The 19,604-nt window shown below is 41.8% G+C and overlaps 1 protein-coding gene across 1 annotated transcript in view; it reads left to right on the top strand.

The window, feature by feature from the left end:
• The first annotated feature begins 2,954 nt into the window (after positions 1–2,954).
• nedd9 (neural precursor cell expressed, developmentally down-regulated 9) overlaps positions 2,955–19,604 on the top strand; it is a 36,172-nt gene continuing 19,522 nt past the window's right edge. The window contains 1 exon segment of the mRNA XM_018700096.2: positions 2,955–3,059. Within this exon segment, the coding sequence (XP_018555612.2) occupies positions 2,994–3,059 (66 nt within the window). The 5' untranslated portion in view covers positions 2,955–2,993.

The raw sequence follows: 19,604 nt of genomic DNA, 5'->3' as shown, positions 1-19,604 counted from the left end.
CAGTTCCAGCCAAGTTTTAGACTTGACAGTTGTAAAACCTCATGTTTAGGAAAACCTATCACACTAATAACCCTAGAAATACCTATCAATGTCTTGTTGATTCAGTTCTTTTTGCAGGTATAACAATAGATGTATTAAAAGAGGAAAGGGGCCCTCTGAGGCTGATTATGTACGGGGGCTCAGATTTTTTGAAATGACCCTTTAAGGCACATCTATTCAGTTTTAGGGTACAAATGGCAGAAAAACATCGAGACCCCAACTGTGTGTCAGACTCATATTTTCTCTCTCCCCTCTGTCTTGTGTGTTTTGTACATTCCTCTCTGCTGCTGCCTGGCCACAAGACTGCACAAGGTCACAGGGCACAAAGAGGGAGACACTGAGGACGAGTCGGGGTGGGGTGGGGGTGGCAACTAGAAAGGTTGGAGGGGGGGTTGGTAGTGTGGTCCCATAAATCTGCCTGAGCTGGTTTGCGAGAGTTTGAGGGACAGACTTTCACAGGGAGCAGCGAGGGGCCACCTCCGCCGGGGGCCAGGACAGAGGAGCTGTTGTCAGGCTTCTCCTCCACCAACTAAACCGCCACCTCCTGCTTCTGTCCATCCACTGAAATCTGCTTCAGGCAGCACAGCTCTGTGATCTCCACTTATGGAAGATGTATGGCTCCTCTGCCCCCTGTTAAACCTGCAGGGGCACTTATGTAACCCAAACATCACAGACACCTGGCCGAGATGAAAGGCGAGCGGCTCATTTTTCACTCGCCCTATTACCGGCTATTTCCGTGCTGAAATGTGCCATAATAACGCCCGGAGACCCCACCGTAACGACTGGAGACCTTTTCTGCTCGAGTAATACAGTAGGTAGAGACTGCAAATGCTGGCAGCCATGGTGGCAGTTGTCATGGTGACCATGGACTTTGCCAGCTCGAGCCCAGATGCCAATACAAATCTTCCCCCTGGCCAGTGATTGTTTGACTTCTCTGCTGTGATTCAAAGGGAGGATTTTGGGCTGTAGCTCGAGCCGATGAGGACGATGAGGTTTTGCAAGAGTTTTTTTCCCCCCCTAAATCTGTCATTTCTACCAACGACGAGCTGAAACTGCGTGTCAGCTTTGAGCTGAAATGACACGCCACTGGAGATTGAAGAGTAATGGACTCGTTCAATTCAGCCAAATGTTGTGAGAGGGAGGGGTGAGGGATAAACAACCTTTTTGGCTTATTTCAGGGCTGTTTTCTTCCAGAGCGGCGATATAAACAGATGGGAAAATGAGTCGTGTTTGTCAGAGGAAACAGGTGCTCGCATGCACATAATCACATGCCATACACAGAAAAGAATAGCCCCCCGTCACCCACTTGTGGTCCAGAGAATGGGCTCCAGCTGGGCATGGTGTATATTACACAAACGAGTGTTTTGAGTGCCCTTACAAGAGGCATTCATCTGAGGATATGACTGTTCGCAGGGGACAATGAGAGCCGATAGGGTCCCTGTGATTGTGATAAATGAGCTGACACAAATTAGAGCATTCGGAAACACATGAGAGGCAGACTAATTACAGGAGATTTCTAACCCCTTTGCAGTGACTGTGACGGCGGGCAGGGGCACAGAAAACGGTCTCTGTAACAAACAGAGGCCCCTCGGATGGATTATGAGAAAATGGGCCCCTGGGCACAAACAGAAAAGACCCCCACACCCCTCCTATATAGGCCCTGGACTGAAATAGTTGCATTGTTTACAGTCGTTTTGTGGTGGTTTTGCTTCTCTCTGATCAGTTTGTGACTTTTAAAGGTGCTATATGTACGTTTTTGCTATCACTACATAGCTAATGTTAGCATTAGCAGATGTTTACTCACCAGACTTGGAAATGTTAAGTTCACCATCAAACTTCGACCGTTTATTCACCAAAATCATCTCCAGTGGTGGAAAATAACACCAATGTTTTGCTTCTATTACTACAAGTTCTTTTCTTCTGCTGTAGTTAGCATGCTAACAAGCTAGCCCCAGCCCATTCTAGTGAATCATTGTAGCGTCCAGTCTGCCTTCAGTCCAACACAAGATGCTGAAGTAGTGTGGAGTGCTGCCCAGACAAGGTATTCTAGTGCTGCATTCCATTTACGTCGGAATTTGGAGTGATGTCACCTCTGAGGTGGCCGCATTCCATTTGAGAACTTTGTGAAACATGTACACTCAAAGGAAACCTGACTTTCGGAGTTGGAAATCAGACTTCAGGGGGCGTTCTAGTTGAAACTCTTCCGACTTCCAAGTACAATTGGAACGCAGCAAATGCAACCGTGGCTGAAACTCTTGGCAAGTAAACAGCTGCTAATGCTAACGTTGGCTACAGAGCAATAGCAAAAACGTACACATTGCTCCTTTAACTTTGACTTTAAATATGACTTTCAAAGGAGAAATAATCATTAATAGAAAAACATATTCACAAAAGGGAAATAGACAACAACAACAACTGCAACAAGAGAACATTTATTTTATGTGCAAAAAGTGACATGGTGTAAATATGTTGATAAAAAGTTAACATTTCGGTAAAAGGATAATTGAGAGCACAGGTTTTGTAAAAGAGATTTTCTTTTTGCATCATCATTGTCTCTTTTATGGAAATGGGAGTGCTGATTTTAGCCCATGTCATCTGACACCTCACTAAACAAGAATTATTAACAACCACTCTAAGCAGAGGCTCTGGCCCAGGGCCCCATGACCTCTTGGGCCTGGAGGCCTCAGCCTGGTAGGCAGCCCCACAAAATTTTCACAGAACTAAGGCCTGATAAGAGCTTCTTTTGTATTGGTTTTCTGTGTTGATGACTTACAAGATACAGATCTTGGTACTTAGATCAGGGTATGATAACTAATCCTTTGCAGAGACGAGCTGAGTGCATCAAAGGTGTGAGTGGGGTGCTGCAGAGAGAGAGAGAGAGAGGAGGAAGGCTTTCCTGCCGGTTTGTCAGCTTGTCAGAGATCAGCCTGGGTGTTTCTTGTCACCTCTATCAGATGCTGATCTGGGTGTTCAGAGGTGACATCTCAGCTATCATCTGCGCTGTCTTCACTAAAGTCGAGGTGAGCACTAAAAATAACCTTGAAAATGATCTGTATTGTTTCTAAGAAAGGATAAAATAAAGTATTCTGTTGTATGTCGTTAAGTGTCACAGAATTTTTTGTATATTTACTTCGCTTTTTTGTAGAACTGCCAACTTTTTCTCTTTTTGTTCTCAAATAGAGAAGTAGTATGTTTAACTTCTCTCCTGTACGTCAGCTGTGATCAAACATAGACTTAACAACATAAAATAATAGAGTGTGCAGTCGTGGAAGGTAATAAAATACTGCCTATAGAGCTTGAGTAAATGGAAACTGTGCATTTTTTTAGGTATGTGCATATAACTTATTTATTTGGATTCGTAAATTTCGTACTTTTACTGTGGTTAATTGCTGTGGTTTTAAACAGCTCAGCAGAACTAAGTAGTTTGACACAGCAGACCACCTACAGGACAGTATTAAACTTCTGATAACAGTTTAGCAGCTTTAGCACTCATTTTTATTTCTTTCTTTCAGTTTTGCTTTTAATACTTTTGCTTCTTTTAGTCAATGACATAAGAATCCGTAGAATACCTCCATTATGAGACTATACAGATTCAAATTCTTCTTGTGCTATGTGATGGATTTCTTTAAGCCAGTTTTCATGTTGATATTGCAGAGCTGTTGTTGTCATTTCCATAACAACAAACAAGTTTTGGAAACCAACTTTTAAAGCAGGATTAGCCAAAACCGGTCTTTTACAGAATAAATTCAGTCTCTGCCTTTTCTGTCTTTCCTCCGTCTAAGGAGCATCTGCATGGCAATAACAGTCTTTAAAAAGACAACACCGCCATGAAAAACCAAGCAGGAAGAAATGGAGACACACCTCTTTCTTCTTTACCTGCATCCTTTCACTCAGTTTGTCCAAACCTGATTTCACCAGAGAGTAAATCCTGCTGAATAAAGTGATAATCATGCAAACTAACATTGCAATTTTTGGAGTATAAGTACATGTTTGTGTCACCTGAGCTCTGCAGTCTAGGCCAGAAGACAAGAAGTCCTCTTTTTTAAAATTCTTATTTGATTTATTCATTTATTCATAGAAGATCAGGATGAAGGTGTTAGGAGGTAGGTAAAAGACTCTGTGTTGGTGGGCATCGTAGCTTTCTTTCTGAGCAGAAGAAAATGCTATATAATCACACTTCCTTTACCCTCGGGGTTACACCGTTTCTCAGAAAAACAACCAACGCTTTTTTTTCTCCATTACATAAAACAACATGAACTTCCTGATATCTAATCAGAGAAACCATGTGTAAGAAAAAAAGAATTAGTGTGGCTAAAGTACATCTGGCAACTCCAGTAAGCTGAACAGATATGATATTGAAGTAATCCAATGATAGGCTAATAGCTAACTGGGCCAAATTTTAATCAACCCAATCTAATAGCTGAAAAAATTAAAGCATGATTATCTCTTAACATGGAGGGATGATGAGACAATGGGCCCTGAGCACCAACATGTAAAAGTCCACCTTCACCTGCTCCTAACAGCACAACACAGAGTGAAAGAAACAGCTGGTTGTTTTGCATCTTATTGTGTTTGGTTTACATCTCTTTGTGGTCATTTTAGGTCTTGTGGTTATTTTTGCATTTTGTGTTGGGTTGTTGTCATATTGCATCTCATTGTGATTATTTCCTGTCTCTTTAGGGTTTCTTTGCATCTGTTAGTGATCATTTTTGTTAACTTTTTGTTTTCATTTTTTGTCTCCTTCTGGTTGTATTCTGATATCTTAGGGTCATTTTGATTTTGCCTCTTTACATAGTCATTTTTGTGTCCCTATGTGGCTGTGTCTGTTTTGCTAGTTTTGTGTCTCTTTATGTGTCTTATTCAGTGACATTGTGAACTTGTACCCCAGGGACTGTGCTCTGTAGTCCCTTCCACTAATCTATTCTTGCCACTAAAACAAACAATAACATCAATTACAAACTTAATATCATGTTCCACTGTTAGTTTATGTTTTTTGACGTTAGGCTACTGCATCACAGCTGAAAAAAAGCCCATACATTTTATTGGAATGTCTATTTTTTCCCTGATCAATATTAATATGATTTAATCTGTGACAATGACGTCACTTTAGAACGGAGGAAGAGGGGGTTGAAGGAGGAGGGGGCGGGGACAGAACGTTTCATCAGACCAATCAGCGGCAGTTTATGCAAATAAGCTGTAGACCGTCAATGTGGTGAAGAGCAATCTGGAGTAGAGCAGTAGAAAGCAGCGGTCCCGGATTCAGAGTGGCTCCTACTTGCGTGTTTCTCCGTCTGTGAAGCTCTGGATGGCTGGTTAACCGCACAGAAAAACACCCCGGTCCCCCTCACTTACTCAGATGTGTCACTCTTTGGTGCAATAAAGCGGATATTTCTCACTTTTACTGGAGTCACAGAGGAAGAGCTGCAAGATGAAATACAAAGTAAGTAAAACGGGCACAGGTTGAATCGCTGTGTTCAAATGCCTGGAAAAATTACAACAGAGCTGGTTTTCTCTGAGAAGTGGACGTGGGTGCTTTGGTTTCGAAACTTTTCTACTTTGCTTTCCTGGCGGTATTTAACTTCTTATAATGAATGCATCCGGGTTTGGTTTAAAAAAAGGGGGGGACTGAACTTATCAGAGGCGGTACGATAGGAAGGACATACTGTCATTTTTCTAGCTGGATTTTTCTCTTTGAGTGAGTGAATGTATCATTTCTGTCTGTAGGCTGCACTAAATGCCACCACAGGGGCGTAAAATAAGTACGAATGCCTCCTAAACCCTGCCCCTGTGCACCACCCACCCCATTAAATAAGAAGAAATGGGAACAGACATAGACAAAATACTGTTGTTTGAAATTTTCTTTTGATCTGAAGCTGCAACTAAGAATATTTTTGCTATTTTCTCGAGTAATCAAGTTGGTTTGTTGATAAAAATGCCAGAAAATAGTTTAAGTAATCCCAGGTACAGTTTCCCATAGCCTCAGGTGATGTCTTTAGATGTCTTGTTTTTGTCTGATCAACAGTTTAAAACCCCAATATATCCACTTTACAATTGCTTCACAACAGAATTAAACTAAACCAAACCAATACCATTGTATAACGCAATTTATTTGACATTTTTGCTTAAAACCTTTAACTAAAACTGGAAATTTGCTATAAAAATGTTGCTGATATTCCTTCTATTCATTCTAGTTACTAGAAATAGAGAATTTCTTCAATATAAACTACATTGTCATATTATCCACGTCTAGCTGAGATCATTTGAAGCTGTCACTTGTTCTCCGGTCTTGATTGGACCATGATTGCTCTTTACCTCAGCATGTAGCCAATCAGCAGCTCTGTTATCTCTGTCGCTGGTTATTTGGGGGTTTATTTTGTGATCGACAGCCCTTTTAGAGGTCACAGCTTGGTGGCAACGTTTTGAATTGATGTCGGATGTGACTGAACTTGTGGCCTTTTAATAGGAAGAAGCTCATTTACCTCAGTGGACCCTGGTTTTGTGAATCCTTCTCAGCCTTTAAGACCAGTATTTGGTGGACATTCAGCAAGAGAGTTCATCAGCTTCATACACTTTAGTCTGAATTCTGTCTGACCATATTAGGGAAGCAAAAACCATGCTCTCTCATGCAGAGTTGTGCATGTGCAAGTGTTTGGATGATTCAGGGGTTTTCAGGGCAGTGGCTTCACTTTTTAACTGGCTGTTTTCTGAAGTGTGAAGTTGTCGTTTTGCCAGAGTCTTGGCTCAGACTCTGGACTCGAGCTGTGTAATTTGTGTCCTCTCTTTTCCTCAGCGCCTGCTGGGCCTGGTGTCAGTGTTTAGCAGGGTTTGGTTGTGATTGGAGGGCGTGTATCTGCGTCATGGTCCTAACTGACTCATTGTCCTGTTGAGTACACAGTTCACAGAGCCCCGGACAGTTGAGGGTGATGGTGATAGTGTGGGCGCGAGGCCAGTGGGTGTAGTAAAGGATTTTAGGGAAGGAAGCAACTTTGACTGGATCTCCATGGTCACTGTATTTGTCGTAAACAAGCCGATTGATCAGTGGATGTCAATAAATGTGATCAACACAGGCGTTCCTAGGCTGTTATCTGTCTGCAGGGAGAACTGTACACTGTGCAGCACTCTCTGACGTCAAACTGCATCTGCACCTCTTTGTTTGTCTTTACCACATTCAGGCGAGATAGGGATAGCATAGAAACCATGCAGCCTGTGCTCTTTGCTTATGATAAACATATCTGCATTATGCAACGCTGTCAGGGGAAAAGGAGGATGGCGGTTGGAGAAGAGGACGGTGGGAACGAGGCCTCGTCATGGTTAGACGACACATTTTGCGTCACTAATGTGTTTATCGAGTTTCTTGTTGCTCACAGATCCTGGGTGTCAAAGTTTACGATGTCCACTCTGCTTTTCCTCTTGGTCTCGCCCGTGATGAATTATTCACAGCTATATTAAGCGCGCTTTTCCTCGCAGAGGGGTAATGTTTCAACAGAAGCTTAACGAGGTCTCCCCCGATGGCGGCTGCCCCCGTCACTTGTCCCTGAGGTGAGATGCTGTAGTCTAAGCAGACGCTGCCCTCCTCCTCCTCCTTGTCCTCCCTGACATCAGAGATGGTTTCCAACAGGTGTTCAGGTGTGAAGGCAAAGCCCCTCTTCCATAGGTCACCTAATGCGTATAATCCCCCTGATGGGTCTGCACACACATGGATCTCTTACAGTGAGCAGTGAGGCCCAGGGATTTCTGAGGAGATGGAGCGTGACAGATAACGAAAGGCAGAGATGATACCTGAGGTGGTTTAAAGGAATAGTTTGACATTTTGGGGAAATGTGCCTGCTTGTTTTCTGGTAGAGAGTTAGATGATAGGGTTGATAAACGGGGGGAAACAGTTAGCTTATCTCCATCCAAGCATAACAAAATCTACCTCCCAGCTCCTCGAAAGCTCTCTCAAATAACTTGTTATAACTTGCTTGTTTAATCTGGACAAAAACTACATACGAAGCTACAGCTAGCAGCCAGGTAGCTTAGCATAGCATATGAAGAATTCTTTCAAGTTGAGTCGCATGTAAAGAAAAGTACAACTTAATGTTTTTACTGTTTGATTAATCTGTGCATTAGACAAACCAGATTTTACCACATTCAAACACGGCTAGGCTAGCAGTTTCCCTCTATTTCTAGTCTTTATGCTAAGCTAAGCTAACCGGCTACTGGCTGCAGCTTCATACATGAGAGTGGTATCAATCTTCTCATCTAACTCTCTGGTAAAAAATAAATGAACAAATCTTTGAGACTGATACTGACATTGCTGTTTGGGAGTTTAAAAAAATAATAACTGTATATATCAACTAATGGCAATTTTAAAAAAAATATACAATGAAGAATTGTGACTAAAATGCACACTGAAGCAACAATCAACAGACATACCTTACACCTAATTTTCTGTTTCCGTACAGCAATTTCTTGTTACTTTACTAATAACGGCCCCTTCATCAGTCTAGCTATAAAGCCACATTTCCCCGAACTGTTCCTTTAAAGTGTCGTGACACAACTTTTCAGGGGAAAAGTAACTTTAAAAAGCCTCTTACGCAGATTCTCGCCCAGAGACTTCCACAACCTTTTAAGTCATTCCTTCGTAACTGACGTAACTGTTGCAGAAATAGCTTCACAACCACAGTGAGGAGTGATTAGGTGAACCCATACTCTGGCCAGTATGAGAGTGTGTGTCTATGTGTGTATGTGTTTTTCCTCAGTGTTTCTTTATTGGTTCAGGTTCCAGGCACTGGTCCAAAAGCAAAGGGAGCTGGAGGAGAGCGGAGCAGACATTGTTCTGGGAGGGAGGAGGAGGAGGAGGATCTGTGATGCTGAAAGGGCCCAGCAGAAAATGAAAGAGAGAGGAAGTTGTGGGGTGGGGGGACGAGAGGGCAAACAGAGTTGGGTGTATTGTGGAGGGGTGGAGGTGGGGGAGGGATGGGAGTCGGGAGGTCGAGGAGCGGCCCCCGTGAGAATGGGAGCAGTCGAGGCGATCGTGCATGGGAAGGTTGTTCAGAAGATGCACATGATTGTTTCAAGGTGGCCCTTTACGTTGTTAATGAGTCTGGCAGCGGGACCTTTTCTTTTCTCTGTTTGTGTGCATGTTTGGTTGTGCAGGGAGGGTGTGGGAGGGTGCATTATACAGAAAGAGACATTTGTATTCCCCTGAAAAGACGAGTTTAGTCAGAGAAAAACCCCTGAGCTTGTTTCCTCCTCGAGAAATCTCTGCAGGTTTTATACACTTAAGCATTTTTTCCATGTCTCTTTTTCTGATCCACTTTCTTTCTATCTTTTAATATTTAAACCAAATTCAACACAGACCCTTTGTTATTATAAAGTCATGGTATTATCCTGCTGATGATGTCGAGTAGCCTCAGTTGTTTCTGTACATTTCGGTGCTGAATTTCCTCTTTTTGCCCTGATTTTGCTCCTGTGCAAGATTTCCAGTGAGCGTGAAGAGCTATTCTCCCCCCCTCCGAAGAGAGAATGAATAGCGGCCTCCCCCTTCCTCTCCAGCCTCCCCCCTGCTGCGCCCTCGCACCGTGAGCCAGCCATTAACATTTGAAAACGGTCAGCGGGGAGACACACTACATTGTGTGTTCATTTCAACCAGAGAGATAGAAAGAGAGAGAGAGAGAGAGCAAGCGACTACCCAACGTCAGCAACAATACTTATAATCACTTCCATGTTTGGCCTTTGGCGGAAATAATTCTCGCCACCCTCAGCCCCACCCCCCGTCCTTCCCCTTGAGGAATGCCAGCTATTTTGCAGGGTCATCTCTCAAGTCGTGTTGAGCCGCTGTCAGCCCAGTTTGACCCTTTGAAAGTGTGTTTGAAGGACTATCGGGCAATAAACCAACAGATTACTGCAGAGACTGTGATAGAGTCATGTATAGCTGGAACGACTGCAGCTGTTAGATAATTGATGAATCATTTCATTTCATTTCATTTTTCAAGCAAAAATGCAAAATATTCTCTTGTTTCAGCTTCGTAAGTGTAAGACTTTGCTGCTGTTCTTCATCATATATGATAATAACTTCAATATCTTTGTGTTTCGGATCGTATAAATGGATAAAACAAGGAATCTGAAGAAGGCAGTGAACTAACATCCCGGTTTCTAAGGTTTATTTAGGGAAAATCCTCCCCTACTTACTGTTAAACTGTCACCTCAAAGCACACAGTTCTATTCTTTACACTTCCTTGTCACTTTATTAGGTACACCTACACAATCTAATGCAGTCCAGTACAACAGCTCTGCCACATGGTCGACATCACTGAGAGGTGTTAACTCAACTGTATGTTTATTACTGAGGTTGTTGTCAGTGGACTCAACGTTATCGCCTTTGTTAATGTAGAGTTTATGACTGAGTGTCTGTATTGGATTGCATTAAAGTTTACAGTTTGGTAAGGGGAAGGAACAGGGAACAGGTGTGAACTCGGTGCATTCACCTGTCTGTTTATATACAGGTGCAGCGACTGACTGCAACATTATTGTGGTTTATTGAAGCTTCTGTTGGTGGAATCTGGTTCTTTTCTATTCAAGATTTCTGTCAGTGATTGTTGGAAGTTGATGTGATAACAGGCCAAAAGAAAATAGAAGTCCCTCTGAGAAAAAGAGACAAAAATCTGATATTTATTGTTGATGTTGTAGATAATTTGAGACATTTGTTGCCATTAAAGCCTTTTGTTGCTGCAGGAAATAATTCAACATGTCATTTTTTCATTAAAATACTCTCAGGTTGCGGCTTCTCAGATGTCAAGATTATTTGTTTTTCTGTTTTACACGGGTCGAATGTTGAATATCTTTGGGTTTCTGACTTTTTGTCAGAGAAAACGAAACATGTAAATGCATCACTGTGGGTTCTGGGGGCTTTTGTTAAGAGTTTTTCAACAGTTTTATGACATTTTATAGAATAGTGAATCTGTAATACTCGACTCTTTAGAGACTCTTTAGCTGAAGCTAAAATAAAGAAATTACAAAATCTAGAAGCAGACTGCATCAAGCAATGTTCGTGAAGACTGAATCTTTCCCCCTATAAACAAAAGAGTCTCTTTTATCTCAGATAGCCTTCATGTTTCAAAGGGAGAAGATGGCAGTTCGTCCTTTAGTGTCTGTAGGATCTTTGCATGGCGTGAAATCGGGGGGACGCTGGAGTGAATCTCCATCTCATTGGTTATTCCTATATGTAAAACTGTTCAATGTGGCCCCGCAGAGATACTATGAAACATATTTCACATCTCGGCTAATGCCCCCTGGAGGGATTAGCTCTCGTCTCCAGGGGTTACCGCAATGCACTCACTGTACCCTCATTTGGCATCGGTGCCCGGCTTGGAAACGATCCACGTCGTCTCTGCTCGGCCAGAACTGAGCGCTTGTTGGCCGGGGGCCCGTGAATACCATCCATACTGTTGTTTTTTTGTGCTCCTGATACCTTTTCGACTCCTGTAGGTTCAGTAAATTGTTCTTTTTGAGTCAGGGGAACCAAACAAAGACCCTCAACCTTGCAGGGACTCACTGCCAACGTGGGACTTTGGTTTGAAGGACAGTTTCTCTCATGCTGCTTCACACTGGCCCAGAATGACTTGGCAGAATATGAGAGGCAAAGTTGCACAATATGCTTCCCCCAGCAGCTCTTCCAGTTCACAAAATTCGATACACTTTTGAGAGAATATCTCCAGTGTGGCTTTCACGTCTAATTATAGGTTGTACTCGGCGGTTCAGGACCGGAGTGAGGGAGTCCAAGATGTGAAATGATGAGATGGGGTCGGTCGTAACCTGGATCTGTTTTGGGTTCTAGCAGGAGAGGCAGGAAATGCTGCAGGCGAAGGAGTGGGACGGAAACAGGAGGAGGAGGAGGGCGTCATGTCAAGTTACCTTGTAGTTTATGTGACAGTAAAAAAATAAAACAACGGTGATGAATGGGCAGAGTGGAGCGAGGAGGAGCTGAGGGAGGACACTTATTTTACCCAAGAAGTTACTCAAATCACTTCCTGTGAATTAATCTAGAAGGTGGCTGACGTCGTGTTTCATCATGATTTTTACTGCTGTAATTATCTGGGAATGAAAGGAAAATCCCTGTTTTAAATTTAACCAAAGAAACCAGACTTTGTTCCTGATAGTTTAAGTGAGTTTTTCTCTACAAGATCTTTTGCATCATGGTACATTAAACATCAAAAATCCTCTCTTACATAACAGATGTGTTGGTATTAGTCTTGCCATGGATTCAGTGAGTTACACAGAGTTACAGCATGAGCCCTGTCAATTTTAGCCTATATGTATTCATATTTTGTTAAGTAAAGTATGCGCTAGCAGTTCCTGTTCAGTATGTGCCAATGGATGTAATGACATCTATCACTGAATTACTTTGATACTGAAGAAAACTTAAAAATCTGATAATTCTCAGGCAAGTTCTGCACTGAGAGCATTTGTTCTTATCTTTTCTAAGCAGGTTTATGGGAGTTTATTTATGATTGACATCAGAGATATTGATTTCCTTGGAAAGAGTGACACAGTGAATCTAAAAACATGTTTATCATGTCTGTGTGTTCAGATTTAAGTGAGTTATGACTCAGATTTTTGACATAAATTGCTGCAGACCCTCAAGCCTGCATTCATTGTTTCCAGGAGCTGTGTCACTGTGCTGATCGTGTTGACACCTGGGCCAAACTACAATAATTAACTAACTTGTTTTTAGATCATCTGCATGCACCTGCCCCTTTCACCTTACAAAGTATCTTCTGCCTCACATATCAGTAACAGCCCACAGTTTTTCCTGCCCAATTCAAGAAATAGTTGTCTGATTGGGAAGAAAACTATCCAGGCTAACACTGCAGTAAATCACCAAGCTTCTAAAACCACACATTTTGTTGCAAGATTCTCTTTCTGGTGTGTCCAGGTCTTTATAGATTTGTCCAGGGCTGCAAATCAACGTTATTTTTATATCAATTCATTATTTGGTCCAGAAAACAAAAAAGAAAGTGTCCTAGAAGCCAAAGTGATGGTAACAAATCACTTAATTTTGTCTGAAGATCAGCCCACAGTCCAAAAATATTCACTATCATTTAAAAATTAATCAATAAATCTACTTTTGTCTCAGCACAAAGCAGTTACACAGGAGCTGAGGTTTGATACCCACTATTTAAAAAAGAGGTTAAATCTGCATATTTATTTATGTTTTGTTTTCAGGGAAACGCCATGATTATGACACAGTTTTTTAGTCACGCACATCCTCTGACTAAACAAATATCTGGTCTGTCAAACCGAGGTGTTTTTGAGCAGCGGTGGTTTGTCACTGCTTGCAGTGTGGTTAGACGCAACATGGCACATCATATCCTGTCGAGGAGACTGTTGCCTCGCTGCTGCTGCTGTTTTCAGGGTGTGGAGGAGATAGTATTTTTTTTTTTTTGCTGCAGCAGCTCGTGAATCACAAATGAGAAAGAAGGGGAAGGCGGTGGGTGTCATATTTACACTGGAGGGACACAATAGTCTTTTTATGCAGCGCTGCAGAATGAATGGAGCCTTTTCTGTCAGTGCTGAGGAGCTCGGTGTGCCGTGTCCTGGTGCTTGTGGCTGAATGAAAACCCATGAATATGTATAATTAAGCAGCAGTTAGCAGTGGTCTGTAGTAATGTGTTACATTTACTCTGTTACATCTACTTTTTAAAGAAATTGTACTTCTAAAAGTGGTTATTGTGCAGAATACTTTTACTCGAGTCAATTTGTGATCAATTATATGTACTTTTACTCTGTTACATTAGGTTACATGTTTCTCGTTAGCCTGCCAACCAGTCATAGCAGCGGCAACACGTGTGTGTGGAGGTGTGGCCCCACCCACTCAATGACCCCCCTTCAGCTGACTATATGGTACATTCCAGTTGTACTCGGAAGACAGATTTTCCAAGTTCGTAGTCGGACGTTTCGACTACAACGCCAACTACAACTTCCAACTCGGAAAGTCAGAGCAACCCCACCAACCTTGACATAAGAATTCAAAATGGCAGCTACTAGCATTAGTAGTAGTGAAAACTCTGATAATTTTACTGTTTATAGCAGTTCTGTTTTATCTGTTAGGTTATCAGCCAGGGAATGAAATATCACTCCAAAGTTAAGCTAAATTTTAGTGAGTAAAAAAGCCTATTTGAATGGGACTTCCATTGCTAACTGCTACATGGTAGCTAATGTTAGCATTTGGAACTGAATTGGATCTCACTCAGCAAGGGCTGACCTGCAGTAGGTTAGGAAATGGTGCCTCACCCAACAGTAACCGAAAAGAGAACAAACTAAATATTTAAACTCTCAAAAATAAAATCTCCCTACCACACGCACACCCTAAAAAAAACACAAATGTAAAGATAATAAAATATGTACTGTGTCTTGTGGATGAACATTGATGTAATAAATTGACTTTTAATTTACTATATGAGTAGATTTTTAAGAGATACTGTCTTACTCTTGATCAAGTAGTTATTTTTGAGTACTTCTACTTGATTCATTATTTTATAAACTAACAACACTTTACTTGAGTACTGTTTTTGTTTACCCACCAATGTCAATCAGTCACAAAACAAGAACAACCAGCTGTGATCTGTGTTTGACTGTAACTAGGAAACAACCAGTCGATGAAACACGAGGCTAAAATTAGCTTGATTTATTACAGTTAGCTACAACTCTACAACTGCTTATGTAAGAAATCAATCATCGTGCAGCAGCAGTTGCATGCATTGGAGCCTGCTTCCTTTTTTTTTTTTCCACACGAGTTTTTCAGAGGTAAAGTTTCTGAGTTGAGTGCTGCTGTGTAATTATGTTAATACACAGCCACTGGCTCGTGAAGAGGCTGTAATCAGAGGCTCGACCTTCCTGAAAACTGTCCAAATGAAGAAATTACCATGTACTCTGAGCCCTGAACCGCTGCTGCTGCTGCTGCTGCTGCTGCTTCCCATGAGCCCTTTTTCCTATACCCAGAACCCTTCACACGGCCCATTTATTTGAACTGGCTCTCACCCGCAGCAGGCCGCACTCCGAGGAACGACTCGTAAAAAGTCATCAGGTCCTCATTATCGTCATTACTATAATTATTTTCTATATTTAACCACGTGAAATGAGGCCGAATGAGCACGTATGAAACACCCCCCCCCCCCTGGGACACGAGTGTACAGTGGTACGGCCCTAATTTTTCACACAGAGGTAGATCTCGCTGTCGGGTCGTACCACTGTTTTTGGGAGCAGGGTTTGTTTGGGTTGAAAACATCTCGTCTCTCTGAAAGCTCTTGTTGCCGTGGGTGACGCTGTGCGGTGTGGTTGTGTTTTTGCTCGTAGCGAGGGGGGGAGAATTCGAATGCTTGCGAGCTTGTTTAGCCAAAGCCACCTTCATTATTATTTGATTGATGTGTGCCCCAGAGAGACTGAGCCAAAACCACCCAGAGAGCTCTGACTGAAAGCAGAGGTGGGGCCCTTTCAGCTGGCGGTGAAGTTACGTAAGGACGTTTTTTATTTTTGGACTGGTCAGCGCTGTTTGTGTTCAGGCGAGACGCTGGTGGAGGAAAAATGTTGATGTAGAGGTGTGTGAGTCATAGAGAGGGGTTCACGGTGGTGGTGGTGGTGGTGGGGGGATCAGACAGCTGGGTCTCCAGGCTGGATATCGAGGTCCAGGTGCGAATCTGGACAGCTCAGCTTTGCACGATTTCCTCGCTTCTTAATGACAAAAACAGACAAAGCTGTGAGAGCTTCTTGGAGCCAGATGAGACCTGGATTGATGATTTTTAACATAATCTATACAATAAGCTGCATTTGTAGAGCTAGTTAACTGCTTCACATACAGGAAAGCAACCATTTCAATAACTGAATGGTTGTTTAAGTAACTTTTTTAATCAAAACATGAAAATAATCACAGGTTATAACAAGTCAAATGATAATATTTTGGGGTTTTCTTTCTTATGTGGTAATAAATATATCTTTGACTATCTATGACTGTTGGCCGCACAAAACGACATTTGAAGACTTTGTGTTATGCAGCTAACAATTATCTCCATTACTGATTGATCTACCAACTGTATGATTAATTATCTGTCTATAAGTTGTCAGAAAATACTGAAAAATGCTTGTTATAATTTTCCACATCCCAAAATTTTATACTCAGATGGTTTGTTTTTATTCAACCACGAGTCCAAACCCCCAAAATCTTCAGTTAACTCTTCTGTGTGAGGAAGAAAAGCAGCAAATCCTTTAAACTTTGAGCAGCTTGAATCAGAGAATTTGCTGCATTTTAGCCTGAATAATGATTGAATCTGTTGTTGCTGATTAAAATAGTTGATGATTATGAAATAGTTGTCGGAAACAACTGATTAGTGGACCAATAATTGGAGCAATAAATTTGAAGATTGCGTAAATAACAAACTTGGTCTGGACCAGATCAGAAAAAAACAAGGTAAAACTAAATAAAAGGAACAAAGAGTAAAATCAGAGCATATTTTGAGAGGAAATTTAAAGGATAGTGAGTTAGATGACTTTATTTCCTCAGGTATGTGGTTCCACAGTTTGGGCCCTACCTGTAAAATCTCTGTCTCCTGTGTTTTTTTAAGTGTTTTCAGACTTTAGAAGAAGCAAAAACAAACAGGTGTCAAGGTCTGAAATGTTGCGCAAAAGACCTTAAATGTCGTCTTGAGATAAGATCTTGTTTGTACCGCCTGTGCAACCTCTGTGTTTTCATTAAGACTCGAGGTCAGGACCAGAAACGCTTCGTATTTACATTAGGAAGCAGCAGAACTCCTCCCACCTCGCTGACTTACAACAGATAACTTCCTGGAAGCTCAAACTCATCTGTGGGTGAAGCAGAAGCGCCTCACCCCCTCCCTCCCTCCCTCCCCTCTCTGCCTGCCCACTGACAAATGGCAAACACGTGTTTATAGGCGGATCAATGGCAAGTGATGGAGTCACCGTGTTGTGACTACCAGTGTTTATGCCAGAGATCTGACGCCCGGTTTAATAGTCAGTTTCACCTGCTCAGATTACAGTGGAGCAGCGGGCTCAAGCAAACACAAACAAGACGACGGGGAGCTGAGTCTTCCCCCCTCTGCATCACTTCAAACAGATCTGCATGAAGCTGCTGCCCATTATATCTAACTACCTGTTTGTTCAGTATGATTAGAGGTGACTTTTTGTATTTCAGATTTTATAATATCGGTTACTACCTTTGAATCTGCTCTGCGACTCTGCGCCTTTTTATCGGGTTGAGGTGCTATAAATTTATATTGCCTCTAATGTTTAACCACAGGCACAGCCCAAATAAAAACTAAACCGCAGTGAGAACAAAGTACAAAGTGTGTGAAAATGTGTCAAACTCTTTCCTTTTGGGATCTTTGTGGTCCCCAGACTCACCGCAACAATTGATGCTCTGTGTGTGTGTGTGTGGTGTGTGTGTGTGTGTGAGTTCGTTCATGTATGCTGCACAGTTTGTGTCGCAAACTCAGACGCTGATGACTGCAGTGGTTAAAGTTACAGGTTGTGTCTCTTATCGAGGTCACAGTAACCTTAATTGAAATTTGGCATCAGTGTTGGGACTGCTGCAGCACTCAGCACCAAATATTGGAACAATATTGCCAATTATTTTGATTACTGATTAAATGTTTGCTATTTTTTAAGCAAAATTGTCAAAGAAATTGCTTTCACATATTAAGAGTTTCCACTTTTCTCTGTTTTATATCCTTGTAAACTGAATATTTTGGGGTTTTCAACTCTTGGTCAGACAAAACTCTGACTCTGAGAACATGGAATGGATATTTTTCTCTATTTTCTGACATTTTATAGACAAAACAATTGACCAAAATTGATTTTCTTGATGAAAATAATCACGTTGCAGCCTTTATATGAACCCATGTGTCTTGTTAACATTGGCTTCCCCACAGACCCCACTGCTGCATGTGTAAAAACTACTATAATAAATGCAAAATTAACCCTTTTGTCCTTCTTCACATTAGCTGAAATCCAAATAGGGTCATTTGTATGGTGGCCCTGAAAGGTCAATTCACTGCGCCTTAGAAAAACATGCAAATAGACAAAAAGAAAAGCAAATCAAGGTAAAATCTTAACTGATTTTCCGACACAAGTGCAACATTTAGGAAGAAAATGCACAGAACAAAATGGAAATCAGGTTTATAGGAAGGGTTCATAAAATTAGGAACAGTTACGAAGGTGATAAAATGGGCCCAGGGTCTCCAGGAAGCCAAAGAAAAGTCTGAAATCTGCAGTGAGGCTCGTCAAAGTGTGAGTATGTCCGTGTGAACTTGTCACTGAGCTTCAGCAGAAATGTACCTCTCATTGTGGTTTAGAGGACAGATGTAAGGTCACAGCTTTTTCTTGCACCTTTTCTCCCACCACGCTGATGCCTCTGCGCAGTGGAGATGGGCTGAAATCACCAGGTCTGCTCTGAGACCGGTGGTTTTCTGTACCTGTTTTTAATGTGAGATGGAGAGCACGTGTTGGGTTTTGTGCACACGCAGTGGGTGAAACTTCCTGGCACTCTTCATTTGGCAGCTGGTGGAGGCGGTCACTGTAATTAGCAGAGACAAAGGAGGAGACAGAGGAGTGTGCTGTTCTCTGTGAGGTGATTTAATTTCTCCTGAGCATCAAACACTGAGCAGGTAAATGCAGCAGGACAATGGGCCTCACGCAGGAAACAGATTTGTTCTTAGTGACATTCGGGTGAATTTTTTTTTTTTTTTTTTTTGTCAGGGGAAACACCTCAGAATTACAACATCTTAATCTCACCACAACAGCGTCCTTCAGGCCAGACCTTGGTCCAGTGTCATCCTCTGCAGTAGACTGTAATCTAGTATCTCAGTGAGTGTCACTATTGTACAAGGCTGAAAAATATTGGCAACTGATTTAATTACTTGATAAATTGTTTGCTATTTTTAAGCAGAAAGATCAAAAGATTGCTCTCAGATATTAAAATTTTATACCGTTTTATATCCGTGTAAACTGAATATTTTTGAGTTTTAGACTCTTGGTCGGACAGAACAAGACATAGGCTCTGACTATTTTTCTCTATTTTCTCACATTTTGTTGACAAAACAATAATCAAAATTGGTTTTCTCAATGAAAATAGTCATGTTGTAGCCCTATTATGCCTAATATAGCCCACTGTGTTTTGTTGACATTGGCTTGTTGACAGATCTTTTGCCATATGGGTAAAAACTACTACAGAAATAGCAAAATAAACCTTTTTGTCCTCTACATTAACACAAATCCATATAGAGTGAGAAACCCAGCAGATATACACAGATGAGATGGTGAAAGCAGTGAACTTGAGCTTTAAATATAAAAATAGTTGCAGATTAGATGGACCAATCAATTACTTGCATCAGTTCTAATTTAAAAGATATTGATCAGACAGATATATTTCCTGTTATATTCAAACTCTAGTAATCAGCTTTTCGTTTCCTCATGGATGCCTCTGTCAGCCCCAAACACCTCCGCTCCCATTGGGCAACGTTGACCTCCGGGGGTCACAATCGAACTCGTTGTGGCGGGTGTTTTCTGGCTAACGG

This window comes from Lates calcarifer, linkage group LG3, assembly GCF_001640805.2.
Source record: "Lates calcarifer isolate ASB-BC8 linkage group LG3, TLL_Latcal_v3, whole genome shotgun sequence".
Classification (NCBI taxonomy): domain Eukaryota; kingdom Metazoa; phylum Chordata; class Actinopteri; family Centropomidae; genus Lates; species Lates calcarifer.
Note: the sequence above shows the minus strand (reverse complement) of the source record. Positions and strands in the feature narration are given on the sequence as shown.